Source organism: Epinephelus fuscoguttatus, linkage group LG17 (genome assembly GCF_011397635.1).
Source record: "Epinephelus fuscoguttatus linkage group LG17, E.fuscoguttatus.final_Chr_v1".
NCBI classification, from domain to species: Eukaryota; Metazoa; Chordata; class Actinopteri; order Perciformes; family Serranidae; genus Epinephelus; species Epinephelus fuscoguttatus.
The window spans coordinates 34148656-34171066 of record NC_064768.1 but is presented as its reverse complement, the minus strand read 5'-3'; the positions used below and the strand labels follow the sequence as shown (position 1 = coordinate 34171066).

At 42.5% G+C, this 22411-nt stretch overlaps 1 protein-coding gene across 9 annotated transcripts in view; it reads left to right on the top strand.

Annotated features, from left to right (window-relative positions):
* Positions 1 to 5405, top strand: part of phactr4a (phosphatase and actin regulator 4a) — a 44417-nt gene extending 39012 nt beyond the window's left edge. For all 9 annotated transcript variants that reach the window (XM_049601419.1, XM_049601420.1, XM_049601418.1 and 6 more), the window contains 4 exons: positions 3208 to 3269; positions 3383 to 3520; positions 3973 to 4049; positions 4228 to 5405. In XM_049601419.1, coding sequence (XP_049457376.1) covers positions 3208 to 3269; positions 3383 to 3520; positions 3973 to 4049; positions 4228 to 4243 — 293 coding nt within the window. In that variant the 3' untranslated portion in view covers positions 4244 to 5405. The remainder of the gene's footprint in view (positions 1 to 3207; positions 3270 to 3382; positions 3521 to 3972; positions 4050 to 4227) is intronic.
* Positions 5406 to 22411: the final 17006 nt, after the last annotated feature.

The window sequence follows — 22411 nt, the reverse complement described above, 5'->3', positions numbered from 1 at the left end:
TGCGCCTTATTGTGCAAATTGAAACCTCAGTGCCTGCTGCCACCAAGTCTTGCCGCAGGTGTTTTGCAGTCACTCGAGGGTTTTTGACCACTTGCCTTCTCAGGAATCTGCTGGCAGCCGCTGACAGTTTCCTCTTTCTGCCACGTCCAGGTAGTGTAGCCACTGTTCCTTTAACTTTGAACTTGCGAACTATGCTGCCAACTGTATCTCTAGGAACATTCAGAGCTTTTGCTATTGTTTTGTATCCTTTTCCTTGTTTGTGCAAGGCAATGATTTCTTCTCTGAACTTTCTGGACAATTTTTTTGACTTAGCCATATTTCTAACATGCAATCAAACGTCACTCTCAACAAACCCCTAGCCAGTCCAGGTATTTATGTGTTCTGTCTCAAGCACACCTGAACTAATGAAGCCCTTGATTAGTTGCACCAGGTGTGCTTGAAACAGGGGGTTGAATAATTTTGAGACTGCAGTAGTGGTTAAAAGTAGCATTTTGTGTTGAATTTGGATAAAAACCATGGTAATATTAGTTTTATTAAACTATTTCAACTGTTCTTGTCTACTTTGTTTATTGCAAACAGCTGAAAAATTGTACATTTTGCCAATAAGCCTAATATGCAGTGGGGGTTGAATAATTTTGATTGCAACTGTATCATTCGTTATGCATTTGGTATTTCCCTCATTTCGCTTCATCACCCAGCATCTGTGACCTTTTCATTTTATACTACGTGAAGCGGTTTGAAAGGTCACTGTGGTGCACCCCTAATTGATTCGCAAATAGCTGGTAGAGTTCCTGCTTCTGACTATGTCAAACATGGAGTCAACCTCGTCCACTCCACCCCTCTCTACAGTAGACCCATTTTTGTCTGGAGGAGATAGCAGGTCAACAATATACGCCACAAAGAATTGGCAATCAACATCTGAAAGCAGGCAACCCAGGCCCAGTCGAAAGTACTTAGGATCAGCTAATCCATTCTACCTTTGCGCCGTTTTATCAAAGCAACATTAGATTGGATCGCACTGATCCAGATTCAAACATATCAAGGTTACCAAATCCACATAACCAGTGCTCTAAATGGAACAACAAATGTAAGCTACTAGATTTGCAAAGAACATCAGGTAGAATAGCCGGCAGGAAAACAGCACTTTTGACTGTGTTATTGTAATCAGTATAAAGTCAAGTTAAATTATGTAGTTTTTGTTTGATACTGAAAGCTATCGGAGGATTATTTATGGCACCGATATCCTGTTATCTTAGTGAAAGCCTGAAAAGGTAGCCTAATGTCTACTTCATCTACTTACACTAAAACGGTTAAACAAATTAAGTGCAAAATATAAATAAATCGTATTTTGTTCCTGAAATCTGCTCTGAGTCCAGTCTTCTGCTTTGATCAGGATTATCCCAATTATTTGGCTCAATAACATCCCAATCTTAACAAAATGTTTTGGATAATACACACAGAAGGTGTGATCCAGGTCAAAACCAAAACTGAATGACGTAATTTACTCCAATTTCAGAATCTTTTTTCCTTTTTAACGACCCATTTACAAGATTTCATCCAGTCCAGACCAACTGGGCCCAGAAGATTCTTTTTAGATGCTGATTAGCACGTTTTGTCAAATTTTTCGGGTCCAAAAAAAAAAAAAAGTAATAAACATTGTGTTTTGGTTAGGCACCTATTCAAACTCAAAAACTGGGTCTTCAACAGGGGGTCCATGACCCCTAGGGGTTCGTCAGAGTTACTGCAAGGGGGCTGCCAAATAATTGACTAATTTTTTTTTTTTTTTTTTACTTTTTTCTTTCTCAAAAATTAGAATAAACCTGAAAATACAAATGAACATGAATCCAACGTATTATTAACAAAGATAAACTGGCCTTTTCCCTAAAAAATAATAATAATCTAAAGTAGACACAGTTGATGATAGGCTTTTGTTAATGAATAACTGATGTGTACATATATGACTCTGCCAAGAATTATTATTTTAATAGCTGTACTGTATTTAGTGCTAAATTTGAGCATTGGACCACTGGAGAGTTAATTAAAATAGTCAAAAATCCCTCCAACAGTCCATGTTGAGACACCAGTATCTTGAAGAAAACCACAGAAAAATTTAAAAAAAAAAAAAAAAACTTTGAGAGATTTTTGCAAGAATTGAATTTTTCGGTGATTGGATGGCGAGCACTTCTGTTCTGGAATTACTGCCGGTAAAACCCCTAATTGTCAGTGTACCATGAAGGCCAAACATCCTCTGAATGCTCCAGGTCTCTAGTTTTGGGTTGTAAAGTTTCCTGAGGCTGTGATTATCCTATAGGTGACTACAGGTCAAGTTTCATGGGGGCTAACGTCATCACACATCAAGACAGTTGGGTTCATTGAATCAGCTTTCCAGTCATACTCAATTTATGAAACTCCAAGACTTATTTAAGGACCCCAGTTTGCAGAAATATTCAGATACTGCATTTTTAGAATAGATGAAAATAACACATTTGTACTGCATGCAAAAAACAGCATGGGGCGTGCATAAAACAGGCATGTCTGTAAAGGAGAGACTCGTGGGCACCCATAGAGGTCATTTTCGTTTAGACATCTCAAGATTACAATTCAAGGGACCCTTGAAATGAAATGAAAATGACCATGCTGCTTTTCCACCACAGGGTTAGGGTTAGGACAGGCTCCTCAAGTGTTCTGCTTTCATATGAGAGCAGCATCTTCACTCTGGCTTTAAAACTCAACCCACTGAGTGAGTTCTATGCTGAATCCACACAGTGTTTTTAAGCATCTGGCTCCAGGTGTACACTCTGAATCCCCCTCTCTGATGTATTGTTAAAACAACATGAACATTATGAGCAGAGGTGCATCAGCAGACTGAGTGTGGTGAAAAATCAGCAGACCGTGTTGAAACATCAGCGCAGCATCATTTTGATGCCAAGTTGGATTCTAAAACTAAGTATTAACATAATGCGTCTCAGAGTCTGTCAACACGTTTTGATCCAGGATTCATTCCACCACACTGTGTCTCGCCTATCCTCAAATGACTTGGCCAAGACGAGGCTTCGCAGCCACACTGAAACAATGCAGCGCCTTGTGCAGAGCACGGCGGTGATTAAAGATTCCCGTTACCGGGGCATGCCGAAGGCAGCTCGGGTGAAATCTACCTGACTGGCTGCAGTATTTCCCTCGCTCATGGAATGTCTTTTCTCCCCGCAGCCAAGAACGAAACAGATCGACGATTAGAGAGATGCGAGATCAAACGGAGGCTCACGAGAAAGGTCAGTATGCAATGAAGTAACTGTATCATATGCTCGCCAGTTATTATTATAAAGTAGAAACTGACCTCCCTGATACCTGAAACAGATCTAACCTGATCTCACTCTGCCACCAGCTGTCCCAGAGACCCACAGTGGCTGAGCTCCAGGCCCGGAAGATCCTGCGCTTCCATGAGTATGTCGAGAGCACCCACGCGCACGACTACGACCGGCGAGCAGATAAGCCGTGGACCAAGCTCACTCCTGCTGACAAGGTGAGACTCAACACAAACGCACACTCCACACTTCTCTTTATGCTAACAGGGATCTTATGGCTTAGCAAGAGAGAGCTTAAGCCCTCTACGTTTTCTAACAGCAATGTATTTTACTGTGGTCCACTCGGAGAGGATTTGCATTCCAAGCAGATTCAGTATCGAGGAGGAATCCCAGGAATGCAATACAGCCGCTGTTTAATGGCTAAGCTGAGTTTTACAGAGTAAATTATCTGGTCCAGTGAAGCTCGGAAAATATGTAGGAATAGGAATTATACGTATGTTGGAAGTGTCATATTTTAAGTGTTTAATTTGTACTAAAAGTGAGAACATAGGGGTTTTTAAGGCTCAGTCGAAAATAACCCAAGTAGCTTTGATCACAAACTTCCCTTCTTCTCTTGTGCCTTGCTATTAATGGAAACCTTTCCTGCTGTGTCTGTCACGTCTTTTCTCAGGCTGCAATCCGCAAGGAGCTCAATGAATTCAAGAGCTCGGAGATGGAGGTCCACGAAAAAAGCAGGATCTATACCCGGTGAGGCTCGTATACAGCTCCCATCAATAATTCACATCCACTGTTCTCTAGGTTCATCCAACAGAGTCATCAATACTTTATTAGTTCTGTTTTTTCTCTTTTGAAGATTTTCTGAAGACATTTGCAGCGATGAATGATCCAGAATAACCTCTGAACCTTTTCCCTCTCTGTCTGCCAGGTTCCATCGGCCTTAGTTGTGCATGCTGACCAGAAAAGCACTTAGACTCGGGGTATTGAGGAGTCTGTCTCCTCTCTGCGGACTGAACACGTGGCCCATTTGGTCCATTTTTACTGACTGCCTGCTAACCTGCTTCAGCTGAGGACACTACTGTTGCTGATAACTGGAACCAAAGCGAAAGAAGCCACAAATCAGCTCAACCCACGGCTGACTGTCAGACATACTGCAGTTCTAAGACTGCAGAGGAGTTTGTTGGTGCGTCCATGATGGAGGTACCTGGTGCCAACACTGAACGAGTGAGAGTCCCCCCCTTCCCCCTCTGCTGGGGGTTCAGAAACAGTCAGATTGAACTGAAAGGATCACTGTCGGAGTGTTACCACACTGTCTCCCTCAGGGGAAACCACTCTCCCCATGCCTTTACCTGCCTTCACTTTCTATTATCTCCCTTCCCTGCAGACTATGCACATAAAGAGATCACTGTAGTTTCCATTAACACCCAACTGACCTGTTTAAACTTGTTAATGTGTACGTGTTAGGTTCTGCAAATGTGTACCCAGAGGTGCCACACACAGGCCTTACTCCTCACATGATCTCACACTGTCGGACTAAATGTGAAAGACTTCGTACAGCAACGTGTTTCGAATCTAAAACTCAGTCGTAACTCTGTTTGAATCAAGTTGGAGCTCTGTGTGTCGACCCTCAGAGCATTGATTCCAACCTAATATCTGAAAGTGTGCATTTTACTGTATTTTGCTGATTATTAAATGACTCTCATGGAGCACATATCACTAGATTATTTTCTAATAAGGCACCTTATGTTCCTTAATCGGGTGTGTAGAAAATTTACAAAGTTCAGAGCCTCTAATTCTATGTTTATAAATGAATTATTAAAGCTGGAAAATGTACATATTTTTATTTTCCTGGCTGTTTTATGGTACTTTATATATGCACGTCCATAGCTGGCTGCAACTGTATAGATCAATTATGTGATTGACTTTATATTGTACATCCACAGTAATGCTGACATGTTTTAATTGTAAAGTATTTCCCAAATGTTATTTCAAAGTAGTGATGGTACTTTTTTTTGATACAGAGAACTTTAAAAGGTTTTTTGCAAAGCACACTGTATAAATGAACAATCCACTCAGAAATTAAAACAACCTGTGATTTTCATTTCATCTTCGTCTTCATCCTTGTAATCCTTCCATCCACCAGGTAAATAAATACTCTAAGTGAATGATAAGTATATGGCCCCTTAAAGTGACCAGATGAGGGCAGTGTTTTATAAAATGTGCAGATTGATTCACAGACCAGTCATCACAATCTCTGTGCCAAAATCCAATGATGTGCTCCAGGCTAAAACAAACCCCCTTTTATGAGAGTCAGTTCGTCCCTCATAGAGCTGTAGAGCTGTGGATCTGTGTGATGAGTGCAGCTGACATGTACCTCTTTTTGACAGGCATGGGCTGGATCAGCTTGGTTTGGTTTGGTTTGGGCCGTCAGCCTCGAACAGCAGGGATTTGCATTTCCATTACAACAGGGCTACCTTAAACTGATGACAGCTTGTCTTGAGTGATGACATTTAAAAGCAGCAGGCTGATCCACGGCTGGAGTCCCCTGTTATTTTTGCTGCATGTGTTTTTCCACAGCAGGGCAGGTAAAAGAAGTTCACCTGTTGGAGGTGAGCAGAGGTGCAGGAAGAGCCTGTTGTCAGCTGCTCTTCATCAGCATCTCACTGTGGCTGTTTCTTGCTTTCACTTTCCTCCCTGCCGTATTATTAGACTTGTCTTTATTAAAGAAAAGCTGCTAATTCAGTGGTAACACATTTAATTTCCTATAGATTCTTCACAATAAAAGTCTCCCGTATAAACTTTTATTGTGAAGCAGCAAAATAAAGACATGTTGAGTTTTCGAGCAGCAACTTCACACAACTTCTAATACAGCTGGTAGCGAACATGAAGCAGTAAAATAAAGCAGATATCTAAAGTAAATACAGGAAGCAGGAGAGAAACTAAACTCCAAACCACAGAGATTCAGTTAAAAGCTACAGACGTCCTGAGATCTGAACACACAGACCTTTAAAAACGCCTTTCTCTCTGGTCTCCTGCAGACAGAGGTGAGTCAATTCTTGCAACACATGCTTGTTTGGTGAGTAGAAGCAGGGTCGTCGGGGGTTGGCTGCGGTCCGCGAGGCGTCACTGCTACCCACTTGAGGGTGGGCGGCCTGGCTTTTGGACCTACTTCTGAGAAGGTGAATCTCCGGCCTGTCTAAACTGATAATGGAAACAAAAATTGGCCAGCATGGCTTTACTTGGCGTTGGCAAAAGTGACAATGGAGAAAGGGTAATACAGTAGTGTTTGTCTCTTTAACCCTAACTCTTTAATAGCGCGTTCTCAGGCATAGAAAGTACACTGTTAATCAGATTTCGTGACAAGTAAACAATAGATATGCTTTTACCTGAGGCCACCTATACTTTTTAGAGGAATATGAAAAGCAATGTGAGGGAACTCCAGAGAGACAAACACAATTTAATGTGACATCTTTAACCCTGAAATGCAACGGCTGTATGAAGACCTATTACTCATGCAGCCCACACTGAGCCACAATCTGAGCTATAAAAATGACATTTATTGTCTACTTTTCACGACATCGTATAACTGATAAATCCCATTTATTTTACAGTCATATCTTTCAACCTAGTCTATCTTAGCTTCCTCTCTTACGCCCCCTCTCTCTCGCACACACACACACACACACGCATAACCTTTGGACAAATTACAAATTGACTAATTAGTCTGCATAGCGGCAAAGAATCAGTCACTGTCTTCTGGTCACCGCAAAAACATGTGCAGGAATCGATTGTTTCAAGTCCTCTGAGGCAGCACTGTCATACTTCACTTCTAAATCAGTGTCACACATACGGCCCAGGGGCCAGAACTGGGCAACATTTATAAAGGTAGGAGTCCGTAAAGAGGAAGTCGCTCCTTTTCTGAGAACTGAGTGGAGTCGCTCATTCTGTCAAACAGGAAATATCTATCACAAAGTGCTCCTGCCTCTATAAATATGGTTATAAGTATCGGCTTGTCCTCTGGAGAACATTTTCTACCTCTTAAATGCACTGCAAATGCAGACATTGGGTCTCATTTATGAAATACGGTAAATCTATGAGTAGATTTGCACATAAAAATCCTTGGTACTAAAAACCTACGACAGATTCATGAACGCTGCGGGAAGATTTGATCGCAGGCATGTGTGTATATTCATGAATGCGAATCAATCGTAAATTCACAGCTCGCTCCTGCTAGTCAGCACTTAGCATACATCCTGCCCATGACCACCATATAGGGAGGTGATAATTACTCTGGACAGCTGCATCCTGCCAACCTGCCAACGTGGTGCAAACAAAGGAACAGAGACTGAGATTGAAGTTATTTATCAGGTGAAGTGGGGTTGAGAAAAACATTTTATTTTCTTCAGGTGCGACAGGGACAGGTGAATCAAAGGCTTGGAAGGAAATAATGGATGCTGTTAACTCCGTGTCGTCTGTAGTAACAACCATCCAAGAAGTTCAATGAAAATAATTCAATAAAAACGCATAAGTACACACAAAAAGCACAACAGCTGCAGCAGGAGGCTCCTCCTATTCACAGCTGCAGACCTGGAGAGACCTTAGACTGCTACATGCCTCCACTGGAGCAGTCAACAGCTAACTCAGGCGATACGATGATGTACGTGTTATACTAAGTGTTAAATCGCTCTACATTCTTACAGCCATCACTGATGGATGACTATTGTCAGGCTGCTTATTGTTTGGTCAGTAGCGTGTGTCTCAGTCTTGCCACTCAAACAGAAGATAAATTTGTGACGTTCTCTCTCCTGATTGAATCAAATGGGAACGTGAGGCTAGAAATGTAAAAAACACACGTAGCTATGAAGTCGAAGCTCTGAAGAAGATATAATCTGTGCAGTATCTTATTTACACAAGCACTACAAGCAGTCAGAAGCAGGTTGTGTTAGTGCCTACAGACACTTCTGACACTTGACAATGACACGCTTAGGATGGAGGTCTGAATGTCACTTTTAATTGTGGACTTTTACAGCTTAAAGTTGAGTTTCAGAGTCCTTTTGTGACATCGGGAGCAGCAGGTGATAAAACACTTTCACCTTAAGGTCCATAAGGTGACTGTTCAAGAGATTCTGATCACATCAAACAAACATTATCAAATTTGATCCTGTGAAGTATGAACTTTGAATTTTAATTTCAGATTTTATCCAGTAAACTCAAAGGAACAGTAAGATTTAGGGAGATTTAGTCGTATCTAGCTGTGAGGATTGCAGATTGCAACCAGCTGAAACTTCTGGTTTAACTTTCGTCAGTCTAATTATCCGCAGACGTTGCTTCCTCTACAAAACAAATGGACTTAAAGTCAAAGACTGAATAAAGTCACAAATCAGTGTTTCTCCGATGCTGTTTCATATGTCAGAAATGGGCCGTTAGCCAGGCACCCTCTAATGTGTGCTTTTTTTCTTTGATAACTTAAGGTTTTTAACTTATCCGCAGAAGTCTTTTCCTCTCCAAAACAAATGGACCCAGTGATTGTAACTGGTGAAAACACTGAATAAAGCAGGAGGGGCTTCTTATTGTGGCAGCCGGCGCAAAACTCTTGAAACACGGCGATGTAATGTGGCTATCTTCGTAGATGAGGTCCTGCTCACGGTGTAGATACACACAGCTCATTCTAAGATACAGACACTTATTAGCTGTTGTTGATTATACATTAAAGAAAGCATGATACTACATTATATTCCATTTCTGCCAGTATACCCCTCTAAATCCTACCCACTGGACCTTTAATTACAGTGACTTCCACCTTGAACTCTAATGCCATAAAGTCAGATATCACTCTCTTTACAAGCTATCGGCAGCTTGACTCAGAGAAAGGAACACTTCAGTGATTGAGAGTGGAGGTGCCGGCTTGATAAATCATGTCATCTAGCAGCACATATCGGATCCCGGCTGTCGGTAATCATTAGTAATAATGTCAGTGATGATAGAATGCAAATCCATAAGGCCCCATTTAATCCATTTCCTTCCTCTTAAACTGCCGTCATTTCCATCAGTGAGGCTTGAAGCATTTTACTTCATTTTGAAGGCTGCGGCTTGAATGATAGACATTATCTCGGACCACGTGGAGTCATCAGTGACTTGGCGGCTCTGTGTGCCTGACGTAAAGCAAACCACGCCAGGTACAACCTGTAGGTTTGATGAGGTGTATCCGGCCCTTCACAGGCTGGGCCTATGAGGGCATTGTATCCTTTAATTATATTAACTCTTAACATCTGTTGACCCTTATCATCCGGTTGTCAGAAGATTTCTCCTCTAATTTGGTTAGCTTCTCATCACACAATCACATCGTTTGCACAGTGGAGCTAATTAAGAGCTGCTGACGTGTTGGCCGGTCGCCTAAATGCAGCCAGAGAGGAAGAGCAGCTGTACACATCATTGTGTTTTCAGCCACACTTTGGTGACCTTCTGTCAGCAGGTCGACTCTGACATGTCTTCACAAAGTGCAGGGGTAGGAAACCTGTGGCTCTGAAGCCACGTGTAGCTCTTTAGCTCCTCTCCAGTGGCTCTCTGTGGCAAAAACATATTTTATTAAACCTTTTCATTTTCATTCATCATTGTTAATGGCCTGATGAAATACTTGCAATTCTCCAATTGTAAAACTGTGTAGCCTATAAACTGACAAAAAGGTTTAACATTTTGTCAACTGAAATGTGCGGCACACGTCTACTAATGTCTACGGCCTGGTGACTCTGAGTCTAAATTCTGCCCAACCTCAATAGCAGTGGCTCGTCTTTGTTCTCCCTGGTGACTCTAACTATGGATTCAATGTCCAGCATCAGACTCTCGTTTACAATATCAGTAGCACACAGCACATGTACCCCCCAACCTGAAGAATGAGCTGCTCTGTGGTGACAGTCTCCCAGCAGCTAACCCTGGAGTACATTCAGTCTATGGCTGCACTACGCACACCCTCCAAACCAGGAAACAAGAGTTGCTGCATAGCGATAGCATTTCATTCAGCAGCTAAAGGCCCTGACGCACCAAGCCGACGGTCGGCTGTACACTTTAACCTGAATAACAAACCGGAGCTAACTGTGAGGCTAGCAGAGTGTTAGCCACAGCATGACCGGAGGGAAGCACAGCCAGTTAGCCTCCGCTAGCCTCTGAGCTAGCCCCGGCTCTCCATTTGGATCCAACTGGAGCACCGAGCCCTGGTTTGTTATTCAGGTTAAAGTGGGAAGAAGCAGCGGGTTTGTCGGGCAGCTGAGTGAAGTGGAGCCTGCGGAGGAAACACCGGGACCGTCTGGATGTAAGTCTGTGGAGGTGCTGCGGTGTTCGGCTGCACAGATAGGAAACCCCTCGGCTGACAGGATGTACCACTCTCTTACTCCACTCTCTCACACAGGCGCAGAACGTACGTGCCACTTAGCCGTCGGATGTAGTCCGTGTAGTGTGTTCAAATGCAACTGACACAGGGCGACGTGAGGCGATGTAGACGACGCAACAATTGGCTTTCGTCACCGCTAGTTCTTTGATGTCGGTTTGGTGTGTCCGCACCTTAGGACCAGGGAAACATAGAACCCAGGAAACATAGGGATGACCCCCTTAAGAGCAGCTAGCAGCAGCTAACATAATGTTGGCAGGCTGGGGCAACTGACTGGTAGACTGAAAGGTGCGTTAGTAACGGATAGATACTGGATAATCATGAACAGCACCCTGCAGAGTAGGCACCTTGTGTTAAGACATTAAGCCTGTTGATAAATTATCATTTCAAGCAATCATTTATTTGTCACATGGAAATAATACATGGTACATCTGAAGTGAAATGTACACTGTGATACAGTTTGAGTTTTATTTTTGACATTTTTATTTTCTTACATTGCCGGCTGCAGATTTATAATTAATGTACTCCATAGTTTCTGGTTGTGGAATGATTCAACTGTCCACACATCCTGACCTTGACAAGACAATCCGCAGGGTCGCTCCACCTGAACACGATGGCGCTGCACTGTAGTTGCCTCTGCAGAGTGAAATGTTAAAGCAGTTATCGTCAGCATATAGACCTATAAGTAATGTTGATTGGGCCTAATGGGCCGTGCTGCCTTCATTATAATGCTCAGCTACATTTTACTGCATATTATTTTATTATTATTGGTCATAAATGGTTCCTTTGATGGTAAAGGTTGCCGACCCCTGGCCTAAGGTAATGGAAACACAATGTTTCTTATTCTTGGGTGATTATACACTAAAGAGAACACAGTTATGAATCTAATAATCCATTTCTGCACATTTATACACCTAAATCCTACAAACTGGGCCTTGAAAAAGATGCAGCTGTATCATGCTCCATATGTAGGAGAGGTGGTGGGACTGTTTGCATATCTGTGCCCAGGGTCTCATAATCCACCTGTGCAGACATCAGAAAACTCTCCAGGAAGTAGTGTATACGTACAATAGGTCCAGAGAAAGCGGGACGCCTACACAGTTTACTGTCATTGAGGACAATTAGGTTAGAGCAGTGTGCACTTTGCTGATTTCTGGGTAATGAAGTAATTTGACCTTTCAGATACGCAAAGCAATAACATCAGCTATCATGTTACCCTCCAGAATTGATCACTTCCTGCTCTTTTCTCCTTGGCTTGCTTTAAAAGTCAAACATCTCAGCACCACATTGAGCTAATTGACAGGTCTAATGTTACTGGTGAAAGTGGATAACCTGCCCTACGCTGCAGATCACTTTGGGTCATTATTCACTGCAGTAAAATCTGTGTAGTTTGATCACAGAGGAAGTTGTTAATGCAGTTCTTTCATCCTGCCCTTCCTGCAAATTTCATCCCAGGGAGCTGCGGAGGAGAACTGCAAAGCCAACAGTGAACCCCTGCTGGGGAAGACATGTTTTAAATTGCTGTGGTTTGATGTTCACTCTCGGTGTTCACCTGTCTTCCTTCATCTACTCTCGTAACAAAGCGCCTCATCATCTGGCAGAACACATTTCACTGATCTAAGGCCGTGAAGCATCTGCATCCTTGTGCATTACGGACGGACTCACCACCGTGGTGACAGAGAGTGGCAGCAGGCTTTGTTATACTCACAAAAATGTAATTACATTCTTGCATCAGCAACCTGCTTCCCTCCAGCACTCCCCTGACGAGCAGCTGTTTGGAGACTCCCAGGGTTCTCTAATGATACCATGATGACCCCGCTCCCAGCTTCTTTTACAATCCTTTCCTCCAGGCTGCTGTCTTTACAGCAACGTCTTCATTTGTGCTTCGCCAGCAGCGACAGCATGTGGTCAGGGTGAAGCATTTGGTTTAGCTACAATAACCTGTGATTTCATTATTATAACCGTTAAACTCCATGTTTAAAATCCCACATCTTGCATTGCAGAATAAACAAAATATTCTTGACTGTTTGAGAGTGAAGCTTCAGTGTGGTGTTGTACTGTGGTTAGATTATGACTTGCGTCTAATGGAGGTTTGTTATCTAAATGTAGCTACCTGCCACCAACACTCAATGCATCGATTAGTTCCCAGAAGGACATAAAACTTTCATTGCCCCAGTGCCGTCATAAATATTCAGCGCTCATATCCGAGATGAAGTCGAGTTCAGCTCTCTGTTTCTTTTTCTGGAGGAACATCATAACTCACCAATAAACACCGAGGCTGTCAACATTTGGAATTCATAGCTAATTATACATTGATGCTTTCTGAGAACACTAGCACTCTCTGATTGTGTTTTTCTTGCTGGGTAACAAATTGTGTTTCACCGATGCAGATGGAAGTGGAGTTATTCAGCTTTTATTTTGTGTCACATTGCCGTGATGTTTCTGCAAAAATAATTTATAGAGTTGTAAGGCTGACTTAGCCCCCTGATGTAAAATTCAGGATGTAAATCATATTCACTGTCAAAAGCGATGTTTCTTATTTATGAATTCATACGGCTTCATAAGAACTTTGGCATATTTACAAGAGAGACAACATCATCTTGACGGGGACATTAATGTGTGAACCAAATCTCACTGCGATCCACCAAGCGGCAACCTTTGGGGCTGAAAAATGAAACCAGTGCAGGTGTGCCAAAAACTGCAGCTCCTTGCATTGCAACCTGAGGCTGGCTCCAAAAGTGAGACATCCCCTGAGACCAGGGGTCAGTCAGCAGCCTTTACTACCACAAGAGCCGTTTTTGACCAAAAACAATAATGAAAAAAAATCTGTTTGGAGCCGCAAAGCGTACTTGAGTCTTATAATGATGGCATCACAGCCCATTAAGTCAAGACAAAATTTTAAACATTTTTCCAGTTTATAGGCTACACACGTTTAAAGTTGAAGAATGTAGACTTTCTTAAGGCATTCAACAGTGATAAATGGAATTAAAACATTAAAAAAAGCCTTATTAATTTCCATATAGTTTTTTTTCAAGCCACAGAGAACTGCTGGAGAGGGGCTTGAGGGCTCCATGTGGCTCCAGAGCCACAGGTGCTAATACATCTGCCTTAGAATAAGCCGTTTATATCTACATATGTAGGTGGTCCTCTTTCATGGAGTCCGCCATGTTGTTTCTACAGTAGCCCAGAATGGACAAACCAAACACTGGCTCTAGATAGAGCTATTTGCGTTTTTCATATCAGCCTCTGTTGCTCTTCTTCATGCTTGGCACACAGGGGAAAGTTTTAGTTGGTTTCTATTTGCAACCTCACAGCGACATGTCACTAAATCCTACAGGGTTGGGTACGAATGGATCACATGTAATTACTAATTAATCATGATTATGTAACCAGATTAAAACAAGTAACTACAATCAGCCCAGCTTACATCTGAAACTTTTTTCATGATGACCAGTGCTCTATTGGCTCATTAAAAGGCACATCTGTTATATGGGTTAGACAAGTGCTCGACTTTGTGGAGGAACTGGCAAGAAAAAAAAAGGCTGTTGAGTCAAGATGCATTTTATTTGCAATAAAAAAAGTGTTAAGATATTTAAAAAGAAAAAAAATATATTTTTTTAACAAATTTTTGTGGCTGCATCTGTTATCTTTTATTATAAGGTGCAATATTTTTGATGTTTGATTTTGAAGTTGCCCAGAAGTATTCAGATTATGTTGCTTTGTTTTTGTAATAAGGTCTCAAAAGTCTAGAAAAACGGCTGGATTGAATTATTTTATTCCCATTCAATTTAGCGGAGTGCTAGTCTCTATATACAGACTCTACATTCAGTGAATGTAGAGTCTGTAGGCAAACCCTGGAGATCGTGCGGTGAACTAACGAGGCGGAAAATAATTGGCGTCACTGCAAACTCTGAATCCATCGCAATGGTTCAGCATATTTACTTATATTGTATATAAACGGAAGTCGGAAATGGAAATTCGCCTCCTCCACCCAAATCAAACCGGAATGCCAAAAAATCGGGGGTCTGCCCCCAGAGGCTGTATCGCCGACTGCCGGAAGTCAGATGCCGAATACAGCTGATGGGTTCCGAGAATGGCGGAGTGCTAAACCGGAGTTTGTCTGAGTTCTTCTGCTCAGTGAGCTGCACAATGCGGATGCAGTGTCAGTCCAGGTAATTTCATATGCAGCCATTGAACCATTTTGACTTCATGCGCCACTGAGCAACTTTTATAGGAATGAACGAAGCCTGCCACCAGTGCTGTATCCACATTGTACATCCATGATCACAACATGTTTCTCCCGCCCCCAAGTGGCCAAAAAATTAGAATACAAAAGTATTATCAGCACCATGTACTTAAAAGTAAATGTAAACTGTCAGTGTCATATTGTTGTATTTTATTGTTGTGTCATCTCAGCAGCATTTTTTAATATTGTAGCTAGTTAAAGTGGAGCAAAGTATTTTATGTACTGCTGGGCATTGGTGTCATAGTGGGGGAAAGTGGGACTGATTACCCAGGGCACAATCCAAGGTTGCCCTCGAAAAACCTAGAATGAAAAGGTTGGTTTTTATTTGCTTTTTTTCATGTTTAAATGCCATACCTACATGAAAATCGGCTAGATAAATTGGTTGAGAGAGTGAACCTTGTATAAAAAAAACATGGTGGAGGCTTTCTGAGGCCCCTCTCAAAAAGCAGAGATGACGGAAAAAGCCGTCCTTTAACATCGGCATGATACCTGGCCGGTCGCCACTGGGGGGCAAACGTGGCGGGACAAGAACAAAAGTTAAGGTGGGGAAAGTCCAAGTAGGGTGGGAGGGGTAGCGGATAGGTCTAACAAACACTGACTGTCACCTGAGAGAACAGTGTTTGCATCCCACAGGATTATAAAGCCAAACCCTGTTCTTTTTTCCTAAACCCAACCACGTGCAGTATTGTACTGATGTAGCGCATTTATTTTGAAAGAGACTGTATGTAAACTGTAAATTTCATGTGCAAACAGAAGTGTATTTTGAAATAAGACAGTGCACGTGACAGGCAGAACTTGACACAGGGTCCAAGAATGTCAACAACCAACGCACCCAGGGTACCTTGCATGTTGTATCTGGACGTGGAAAGTCCATGACCAAATGTTGATATGTAACGACGTCAGAGTGAGAATGTGTTGTCAATCTGCTAGTGATAGGCAGGTATAATGTTTACCTGTTTGATAATTGATGGGAATGTCGTAAGTGTTGGGATCAAAGTAACCCACCAACTGACACGGCCAACAGTAAAGCAACCTGAGTCTTAGATCCTCACGATATGCTAGCTTTTTTAAATGTCATTAAAAATGAGATATAACGTTGTATCAGTTAACTGAACTGTGGTGACAGAGTGTAAGTGAGCCCACGTGTCATGAATATGGAGGGTCTCTCCTTGGATGACAGAATTTTATCTCAGTCATTGACTTTGATTCATTATCTTTATAATTCTGCTCACGGTTACATAGGACATTACACATTAAACTCAAATGATTGGGGGAATTAAGCCAATCAATAAAAATATCCTCTGCTTCTAATAAAAAATGAAATTACCCCCAGGCTCAGAATCAGACCTGGCAGTGCTGGAAGCTTTTTATTTTCTCTGCAGCCAGTCTGAAACCATATCTCCTGTCATGCATGGCGTCTCCCGAGAGGCTTCCATTTGCCTCAGCTTTCATCTGGCTGCTTGAGACGTACCTCCATCCTGCATCAGGCACTTTGCAGTAAAAGCCCTCGAGAAAAATGATTGTGCTAGCAAAAGGAGTGGAGGCTACATGGACAAAGAGGAAAGCAATGGGGGTCAGAGAGAGGGGATATAGCAAGGGAAAGCCAGAAATGAAGTGGTGCAGTGTGGACTGGAGCACTGAAAGCCTGAGTGTTTATACGCTCTTTCCATAAGGGCTGTGCTGCTTCCAAACAAAATGGATCTCCAATGACAACTTATCAGCTCTGTTATTAGACGAGGAACAATTTGTTGCCCCAAAGCACAAATTGAATGCATTTCACAGAAGTGCACAAAACAATTCATTCCATCTGCGTCATTCCAGCCAAGCTTTTTACAATGCAGCCTTCAATTTTATGCTTATATTTTGTTGACTACCTTTCTTTTCTAACAGTCTTTACCCACGAGCCTCTGTGTGTATTAACCGCCTGCATTTTAGTGTCGTTGATGGGTCCCCCTGTCCCCACTTTGAAACACCAGGGGAGCTGCAGGAAGGAGCTGAGCTCTGCTCCAACAAGCGTGATGCTAACTGTGGCGTAATTAGAGGAATGCCATTGCATGCCTGGCAATCTAGACTAATTAGCAAAGCTTTGCTGGGCTTTCAATCCGCAAGGACCACACATGAAACAAACAAAAAATACGCTAAACTCACTGAGGGGCAAACAGATGTCTAAATATTGTTGATTCAATATCTGCCTTGTGACTGAGGCTTTAAGGTTCCTCTGGAGAGAGGAAGCTGAAACAACACAGCACTCTGCACCAAAGGAGAGGTTCCTTTAGCAGCAACAAACATATTCTGCAACACTGTGTGACATAACAGAGCACAAGTGAAGCATTAAAGTACCACAGCAGTGTAATGCAGCATTGTAATGTGCCATAGGGGGAAATAAAGCTGCATAATGTCAAACCATAACGGTTTCAGTAACACATATCATGGTCGGTCCTCCTTCAGTCCAGAGGGAGCCAGTAAGCAGCTTACACATATGAATAAAACTGACACAGTAAAAATGGAATCAAACATTTTCTAAAAATCTGATTTTGCAGTTGAGCCCTCTGCTGACTGAAATGATTTAGATTCTGGAAACACAAACAGACCCTGAGGAGTTCATCGGAGGCACCCGGCACTTTTGTAGCGCCAACACTGAGTGTATGTGTTTAGGGTGAAAGTGGTTTGGGCAAACCATCCTGAGAAATGGCAACTGGATTTTAATCACTCTCAAATGCCTCTTGGATGAAATGTGCACTTGGTGTTTTGATGAATGCATGAAGCACAAACAGGTTCCCTTTCATGCTGATTGTATTCAAAGGGCTGTGAAGAGCCATCACTCTGCTGGTTTTCATTCCAACTGATCACCTGAGCAGGCAATTTCACTGATGACGCCGCCCTCTGCCTGAAGGAGTACTAATCAGTAGGTGACAGTTGACGACCCCTGCTGAAGTCCCACCAAGTACTGAGTTAATACTAATAAGAGCTTCCCCTCAACACAGATTTCCTGACTGTAGCTTTAAGGGTATAATTAGCATATTGAAGCTGCTTAAATGATTACCCTTCAGATTAGGCTGTGTATAATAAGCAAACTCATTTCCATTAATCAGTATTCTTCTGTCTAAAGGATGCATCAGAGGACCTTCAGTGTGTGGGCTTTTGTAGTCTATTTAATGTAAGTTTTTAAAGGTTTTCAACACAGATATATTTGGTGCTCATGGTGCAACAACTGAGCATAGCGTGTGTCACAGTTCGGTACATTTTCGATAGAGCAGAAAAGTAGAAATGCCAGAGAAACGTCCTTGATTTTTAGAATTTTAAATGCATAAAATGTGACATAACTTGGACTTTTGTTTTTGTTTACAAGTAAAGGAGGAATCAGGTCTAGGAGCTACCCTTAACATAACCCCTCCACAGCTGCAAACTGCGGCACTACTGAGATAAAAGCACAGTGGGTGTTTTTTGGCCTACTGTGTGTCAGTGAGTCTGCTACGTCCCACAAGCTCTCTTACATCTTTCAGTCTAATAAATACACGAGTAAACATCTCTGCTAGATGCCACAGTCACATAAACACAAGCTAAACAGCCGTCACTAACGTACCTTACAGTGTTTTTGGCCCAATCGCCTACCTGGCCCACTGGAAATTACTGCTCACTGCTGTGGGTGTGTGCTTAGAGCTGACGTTACCTGCTATGAGCTGCTAAAATTGAGACTATAATCATGCAGCGGCTGTCGTTCCTTGGTTTGTGCTGTGCAACCGCGCAGCAGCTTGTGCTTCCTTCGGGGGTCGTGTATGTCACTGTGCTGCTGGATTAGCTCCTATGGAGAGTCTGTAGCCGTGCAAGGGCTTGTTCTTGTGCACCATTTGTTTTTTTTAATCCACCACTCTCTCAACAACCTCACAGCCAAACCAAAGTGGCTCCAAACACCAGACCTGGGGTCCGTTTCACAAAGCAGGTTTAGTGAAAACTCAGAGTCTGTTAACCCTGAAATGAGGGAAACTCTGAGTTTTCCGTTTCAAAAAGGGAGGTAACTCAAACCAGAGAAAGAGGGGTAACTCTAGCCTGTTTCAGAGAGAGAGGTAACTTAAGCTCTCGGTCAGTTACCATAGTAACAGACTCTATTGACCTAACCTTTTGATAACGATCCCGTGGATGAAGGTGCAGCATTACTGCGCAGAGAATTAAATATTGGTCAGGAGACGGTTATCAGACCGCTCATAGATGTTTTAGTATTTCCACACAATTATCTTTTTGAGCAGTACCGTTTCACGTCACAGTCCATCATCTACATACACAACCTAATCCGTCCTTACATTTGCAACATTACCAATCGTAGTCATGCTCTCACATCCCAGCAGATATTGTGTGTTGCGCTGAGTTTCTTTGCAAATGGAAGTTTTTTGTACAATGTCGGAGATACTGAGCACTTGAGTAAGGCAACTGTATGCAGGGCGGTCAGAAAAGTGTGCTCGTTTTACAGGCATCTGCCTTCTTTCTGTTGGCTGAGTAGAAGTCTGTGTTAGTTTAAATAGGCTTAATTATTTAACAGAACATGATATAGATGAGAAGACATTTATGTGTGTGAAAACAGCATTATGTTGGTGATAAAACAACTGCACAGTCAAACAGCCACTCAATATTTACTTTACAATGTAAAACATGATCAAAATGAGGTACCCCCATGAGATTATGCCGAGGTCTTACCTGTTTGAACAATGTTTTTATATTTCATCCTAAACTGCTGCCAAGTGTGTTTCTCCTCCGCGGGATTGCACCTAAATGAAATAATTAATAGGCTACCATTCAAGCAGTTTTCCCCTGTAATATTATTGTGATTGTAAAGGACTACATTTAAACTTAATCACTGACCCGAGCAGCAATGTTCTCCCACGCCGTCTCCCTCTCTTTTGCAGCTGCAGCGGTGTTGCACTTCTTTTTGAAAACGTGTGCAAACTCGCCGTATGAGTGCATTAAGATTTCTAATTCTAGTGGGGTGAAAAAACGCAGCCCTACTCTTCCCCGTTGCCATGGTGACTCGTCGAACAGGGGCTCCATTGATGCTGGCTTTTTATAGTTGTGGTGCACGCGCTTAACTCCAGGTGAAACTACTCCGAGTTGATTAAACTGATTCAAATCAGCTGTTCTGGAACCGGAAACGCAGAGTTTCCTATCTCAGAGTAGATCAACTCAGAGTTCAGTATTAGACTCAGAGTTTGTTGAACCTGCTTTGTGAAACGGACCCCTGTAGGTTATTGGAGGATCCTCTATTTCTGGTCTGGTAATGGCGTTACTAACCATATTGCAACAAGCTGGGACACACACTGGATTAGAATGTCCTGGTTTGGGGGTGGGAGCATAGATTTTTATAACTAGATACTGGATGCCAAGATGGCACCTAGTTATTCCAGTGGAGTTGCTCGCCAGGTGCGTATGCCAAAAAAGTTTTCTAGTCTCCGGGCAGATCTGATTGGGAGGGGGATGCAGTTCCACAGTTTGGGGGCAGACACAGCAAAGACATGATCTCCCCTGAGCTTAACTCTGGAGTGTGGGACAGCCAGGAGCCCCAGATCAGCTGACCTGAGGGACTTCTGCAGTATGCAACCCACTGAATACGCGCAGTCGTGTTTCTCCCGCTGGCCCCAGCTGCGAGTTCCTGCTTGCCTCATAGACTTAACATTGTGATGACATCATGCATTTTTAAATCACTTTTCTAGACTTGAGGAAAGTTTTATGAATATAAAACCACCATGGCTCCAAAATTCAGAATAGAAATATTCATGGTTGACCTTGTTTGCAGTTCAAGTTTTCGTGTCAACAGTTTTGCAGACGTGTCTTTGACAATGGTGGCCTATTGGGAAAATGCTTTCTGAGCTGCAGGGGATTTTTTGCTGCAAGTCTGTGAATGGCCACCGGGAGAAATTTGCTGCAAGACTGAACAGCTTTCCTGGGGGCCTGGGTGGGAGAGGCAGACAGTGTGTTGTCTATTCTGTGGTGTGGGTGGCCTTCAGGCTGCCTTGTTGAGAGCGGTGGCGCAGAGAACATTATATCAGACACAGCTTAAGATATACATTTTATTTTCCAAATGAAATAGGATACGTTTGGTTTGTAATGTGTACTGAACTAAAAGCCTCATACCAAACGATTCATTATGAATAAGTGTGCTGTTACATCCCTGGTAATTAAGATAAATTGCTAATCTGGAGGATCAACATCACTGAAAATAAGAGCTCAGTGGGGCAAGAAACACAAGTATCTTTTAAGTCGCAGCTGTTACTGAGTGACAGTAATGGAATAGAAGAAAGGAGAATATCAGCAGCCTCAGCAGAGAAGAAACTGCTGGTGTATGAGTGGCTGCAGCAGGGCAGAGCTCCAGAGGAGACACTCTGCACTCTGCTGACATGATGCGCATTCTAAATGTCTACATTCACTGGCTGAGTGTCAGGGGATGTGAGGAGTGTAGAGCTGCAGTCGCACCAGGGCCGGGGCCAGCAGTTATTAACAGGACAAAAAATGCAAAACAATGCAATGAATTATGGATCCTGTCCATATGGGGAATGGTTAGCATTCTTGTACATAGACGTAGTTAGAAAAAAGGTCTACTTTAATTTATGACCAATGAAATGCACCACCCGAAGTGGCATCAGACACACACACGATGTTCATGACCTTTAAAATAGGGGCACACTGGGTCTGGATTAAACACTAAGTGCACATGTTGGATCCTCCAGCAGCAACACTGTCTATGTGCACACACTGTGATGCCACACACTGGTTCAGTATCTTCAAGGTTTCCCTGTTTGCCTTCAGTTGTTCCTGCACAGCATGGTTGGTCTGTATTCAGGATTATAATCAGTCAGTACCTGTCATGTATGATATTAACTGCAGACACAATGCAAGACATCACTGTGTGCTACTACTGACTGTGACAACTTGTAAGTTACTTTAGCCTGTATCAAACAACCTTTTAATCAACAGTAAGTATTGCAAAGCCAACTTCTTTGATAAGTAGTTGTGTGCTGATTTGCTCAGTTAATAATCAGCCAGATGTGAACCTGATATCTCAAGCTCATTTAGCGGTAATGATAGGCCTCATTATCACTGAGTTAGTGAGGTGCACAGACTGTCTGTCTTTCAGAAACTTTCCAAACAGTAATATTAAATAAAAAGTACAGGGTTGATAAGAACAATGATAACAGCATGAGTAGTAATCAGAGGACAATTTCCTGTTGCAAAAAGACGTTGGCACAACTTTCTTTCACACTGTCTTAAAATGCCCAGTTCTTCTTTCTGTATCTTCATCCCTTAGGGTTATACTCTGTCAGGTTGCATCATGTATCAGGCAGTCTGTGAAGTTCCCTGAAGATTCTCAACACTTTCTGTAGTCTTTTTGACTCGACAAAAAATCTAATTGGCAGCAGTTATAAGAGTGAATGCTTTGGGAGTGTTGCAGAGAGGACATAAGTTCTTCCCTCCATATCTTCTTTACCCTGGGACACAGAT